This window comes from Xyrauchen texanus, chromosome 5 (assembly GCF_025860055.1).
Source record: "Xyrauchen texanus isolate HMW12.3.18 chromosome 5, RBS_HiC_50CHRs, whole genome shotgun sequence".
Lineage (NCBI taxonomy): Eukaryota > Metazoa > Chordata > Actinopteri > Cypriniformes > Catostomidae > Xyrauchen > Xyrauchen texanus.
The window spans coordinates 40,601,571-40,606,833 of NC_068280.1; the positions used below are offsets into that span (position 1 = coordinate 40,601,571).

At 40.3% G+C, this 5,263-nt stretch overlaps 1 protein-coding gene across 5 annotated transcripts in view; it reads left to right on the forward strand.

Annotated features, from left to right (window-relative positions):
* The window catches only part of LOC127644274 (ETS-related transcription factor Elf-2-like), a 42,180-nt gene extending 39,946 nt beyond the window's left edge, over nucleotides 1–2,234 (forward strand). For all 5 annotated transcript variants that reach the window (XM_052127385.1, XM_052127386.1, XM_052127387.1 and 2 more), the window contains one exon: nucleotides 78–2,234. In XM_052127385.1, coding sequence (XP_051983345.1) covers nucleotides 78–807 — 730 coding nt within the window. In that variant the 3' untranslated portion in view covers nucleotides 808–2,234. The remainder of the gene's footprint in view (nucleotides 1–77) is intronic.
* The last annotated feature ends 3,029 nt before the right edge of the window (nucleotides 2,235–5,263 follow it).

The window sequence follows — 5,263 nt, forward strand, 5'->3', positions numbered from 1 at the left end:
ACATTTTTTATTTTTAGAATTAAATGTGGTTGTTTAAAGATAATGTCTCTAAAAAAACATGTTGTCAATTTGCACAGGACTGTGCGGGTTGCTATGCAAGTGCCGGTTGTCATGACGAACTCCTTGGGTCAGAAGATCTCCACGGTCGCTGTGCAGTCTGCAAACCCTTCACTTTTCACCACAGCACCCACCAACACTGGCACAGGACCTGGTACAAATGCACCCAAAGTCTTGTTCCAGACCATGCCAACGATGGTGCCTGCCACGGCAGAGAACGGTGATAAGATCACAGTCCAGCTCGCCAAAATAATCACTATCCCCGCTACCCATCTTGCGCAGTGCCAGCTACAGGCCAGACCTGGCACCCCTACGGGAATCAATCTGTTGGGTACTCCCCTTGCCGTCCGGGCCATCACACCCATGTCTATTGCACCAGGAACGCAGGTGGTCCGGCTGGCAATGCCAGCCCAGCAGAGTCCAGCTCAGGCAAAAACACAGGTCCCGATTTCAATGCAGATGCAAGCGCAACTCCCAATCTCTGTTCAGACTGCGTCCAATCCAGTTTCAATCCAGACCCCAACGCAGGTCACGGTACCTGCTTCAGTTTCTGTCCAGAATCCGATGTCGGTCCCAGTTCAGTTCCAGATTCAACAGAACACAGTCCAAAACTCTGACTCAAAAACATACAATACTTCAGAACAAGTGATCATGGTCCAGATGAGACTTGAGCAGGACAATCCAATACAGGAAGTAATAGAGGTGGTAGAGGAGGATTCAAAACCACAGTCTGAAGCACCGGAAAGCTGAAGAATAAAGCAGATTTGTCATTCATTACCAATAAGAAATGCACACAATCAGACACCATCCACAGATACTATTCAATAATATTTTTTTTAACTAATGTTTGGCAACATGACCTTATTGAAGATTTCTGTTGACTTGTACAGTTTCAGAGTTCAAATGTGGTTTCATATTTGACACATCACGCAAAGACACAAAAAGCAATGTGGCATGAGCCTGCATCAGTGCCACAATTCTTACATCATGTGGATAAAATCTACATACACATCAAACAATTACTGGATATCCATCATTTCAATTACAAGTTTTTAAGGGGACCAATGTAAAGAACACTACAGTGTACATTCTCTGCATACTTTTTTAATTATTTTTTAAATCAACTGACACTAACAAGCGTTTAACAACACTAAAGTGTGAGTAGTCGAGAAGTAGTTGAGTTGAAAAGCAAAGGTGACCTTTTGAGGGAGGATAAATTCAAGTATTTCTAATTGTATAGTGTTTTTTATTTTATGTTACAATTGCAAGGGAAAACCTGCTATTTCTTTTGACGATCACACTTCCGTGTGTGGCTGTTTTATAGGAACTTCAAAATCGACTTTCCCTCTGCCTCTTCTAAGAGAAGAAAAATTACTTTGGATATATGAATTATACAGTTTACCGAATGTATAAACAATGCAGCCTTAGAACAGTTTAATTTTTGTTCTTGTTTTTCTTTTTCTAAGTCAAACTTATTAAGCTTTTGTGTTAAGCTCATGTTTTTTTTTATTTCCCCACACCTTGTACCAAGCACAGTATTGTTGGCAAACAAACTTCTATTATCTAATCCTGGATAGATGAAAGAAATGGGGTTTGAGTCAGTGGTATAATCAAGTCCATGTCTACTATATGAGACTGGACGTCTTGAATAATGCCAGTTATTAATGACAATTTGTTTGCACTGCAGTACAGTTTAAGAAAAAGGTCAATCAGCAGCGTGCATCCTCATTGCAAGTACAAACGTTTCTTGCGCATTTTTCTTTTGCGATTCGCATTTTATTTGTCTTTAAATAGGGAGAACATGTTTGTCTTCAAAAATAATCTAGTTTGTATATTCAACATTAAGTATGTTCTATTTTGTTATACTCTTGTTTAAATGTGTATTCAAGTAGATTTTACTCCAATATAAAAACTGTCATGAATTTGAGCAGTGGTGTTGTTTTTTATTTTCCTACATAATGCTTAAGTTTTCACATCTTTGAAGCCTGGTTGGTTCTCATAGTCTCAGGAGACTAACAAAAGGTGCAGATGCTCAGGACAAATAAGAGCTATTTGCTCATGGGGACCCAGGTTTGAGTCTACTAGGCCCTATCGGGTCTAATTTCCTGTCTACACTCTACTGTCCTTTAAAAGCAAAAAGTCCAATAAATAAGTTCTCTCCATAGGATGCTGGCATGGTTTTTGAGTCTACCCACTTTTTATATCATGCAAAGCAACAAAATGAAGGTTGATCACAAAGCCCTAACCTACTTAAAGATGATATCACATGAAGTTCCCTCTGCCAGTTGATATTAGGGCTGGTCACAATCCACAACATGACTTGCTGAGAGCCAAGATTTTTAAAAACCCAATCAGAACAAATCAAATAGTTAAAAGCAAAAAACATTTGGAATAATGTACAGATTTGGCTGTTTCAGACGGAAATTGGTACTTTAATTTACCAAAGTGGCATTCAACTGGTAACAAAGTATAGTCAGGACATTACTGATTTAAAAAAAACAGCATCACTACTTGAAAGTAATTTTTGATCAAATCTAGACCGGCCCCATTTCCAGCAGCCATCACTCCAACACCTTATCCTTGATTAATCATGCTAAAATGCTAATTTGGTACTAGAATATCACTTGCCATTATATCAAACACATCCATCCATCTTCAACCGCTTATCCGAAGTCGGGTCGCGGGGGCAGCTGCTCCAGCAGGGGGCCCCAAACTTCCCTATCCCGAGCCACATTAACCAGCTCTGACTGGGGGACCCCGAGGCATTCCCAGGCCAGTGTGGAGATGTAATCTTTCCAGTGTGGAGATGTAATCTCTCCACCTAGTCCTGGGTCTTCCCCGAAGCCTCGTCCCAGCTGGACGTGCCTGAAACACCTCCCTAGGGAGGCGGCCAGGGGGCATCCTTACCAGATGCCCAAACCACCTCAACTGACTCCTTTCGACGCAAAGGAGCAGCGGCTCTACTCCGAGCTCCTCACGGATGACTGAGCTCCTCACCCTATCTCTAAGGGAGAAGCCCGCCACCCTTCTGAGGAAGCCCATTTCGGCCGGTCATGACCCAACCTTCATGACCATAGGTGAGGGTAGGAACAAAAATTGACCGGTAGATCGAGAGCTTTGCCTTTCGGCTCAGCTCTCTTTTCGTGACAACGGTGCGATAGAGCGAGTGCAATACCGCCCCCGCTGCCCCGATTCTCCGGCCAACCTCCCGCTCCATTGTTCCCTCACTCGTGAACAAGACCCCGAGGTACTTGAACTCCTTCACTTGGGACAAAACCTCATTCCCTACCTGGAGTACGCACTCCATCGGTTATATATCAAACACAGTCGAAAGCTATTTGGTTCATTAAATGAAGCCTAACATTGTCTTTGTGTTTGTTTTTGAGTTGCCACACTAAGGTGTACACTACATTCTACAAAGACAAAGGACAAATGGCAATAACAAGGACAGAAAGAAATGTGGAAGGCCCATATGTACAATTAAACAAGAGGATATGTACATCAGAGTCTCTAGTTTGAGAAAGACACCTCACATGTACTCGGCTGACAGCTTCATTGAATTATACCCGCTCAACACCAGTTTCCTGTACATCTGTCAAAAAGACTCTGGGTGCAGGCCTTAGGGGAAGAATTGCAAAGAAAAAGCCACTTTTGCAATAGAAAAACAAAAAGAAAAGGTTTGAGTGGGCCAAGAAACGCAAACATTGAACAACAGGTATTTGGAAAAGAGCATTATGGATCTTAACCCCATTGAGCTTTTGTGGGATCAGCTAGACTAAGTTGCGTGAGAAGTGCCTGACAAGACATCTATAGCAAGTGCTACAGGAAGTGTGGGGTGAAATGTCACCCGAGTATCTGGACAAACTGACAGCTAGAATGCCAAGAATCTGCAAAGCGGTCAGTGCTGCACATGGAGGATTTTTTGATGAGAACCCTTAGAAGTAGTTACATTTTTTTTTTTCAAATTGTAATAGTAATTTTTCACATTATTAATGTCCTGACTATATATTGTGATTAGTTGAATGCTGCTTTAGTGAATAGAAGTACCAATTTCTTTCCATAAGAGCAAAATCTGTACATTATTCCAAACTTTTGGCCGCCAGTGTAAATATACACTCTCTAACTTACCACATAATTTAGGAACACATTTACACCTACTTATTCATGTGATTGTCTAATCAGCCAATCTATCAGCCATGTCTAATCAGCCAATCTATCAGCCATGTCTAATCAGCCAATCTATCAGCCAATATATATATATATATATATATATATATATATATATCTCCATGCAGACATTAGGTCTGTATTCAGTGCTTATTAAAGAAAGACATACTCAAATGGCTTGCTCTTGCTTAGCTGGACATACAGTAATACTCACTGCCACTGGGGAGTAGTGTGGCTTGATATTTGAGGTACTGTGTTCTTGTGCCAAAATGTATCTAGTTATACCTGAATGTTGATATTCTTGCTAAGAATGGTTTTTGTATGTATGTGTGTGTGCGTGTGTTTTTTCTCTTAAACAGTAAGACAGCGCAACAAACTCATCACAATGATTACTTGTACTCTAATAGCTATTGAGTAAAATTTTATACTAGATGGTTAATCTGGGAATTCAGAGGACATCCAAGAGGACATGCATTGGAATAGTGGGATAGTTCTTAAAATGTGTATTGTACTTGTAAGCATATAAAATGTCACTTTTGCACAATCTCTTTAGCAGGGGGTGCATAATCCTACAACACCTGAACCACCTACTCAAGGTCTTAAGTTTGAACACCTATGGGGCTGTAGGCAGGCCTTCATGAGTGTAATGTATAAGGTAGGGCTAGGGATTGCATTCAATAGTAGTATAATATTTTTAGCCTTCAGGAAGTTGATAATAGATGACTATATAAAAGAGTAGGTCTAGTGCTAGAGTGGTCTAGTGACAGGTAACTCTATTGACCTGCAATTGATCAGTTAGATTCTGGTTAAACTAGCCAGGATGTAACATAATTTTGAGGATTTTGCACATGGGAAATTATTTATAGATTAATTATTAATGCATTGTTGTTTAAAGAAATGAAAAATGACAGACAGGCATTGTTTTCACTAAAGCACCTGTTTTCAGACTATGACAACTTCTTAAAAGAACTTTATTTTCAACGGCCTGTAATTAACAGAAATAACTCTATGTATTATTTGTACAGGCATGATATTTTCA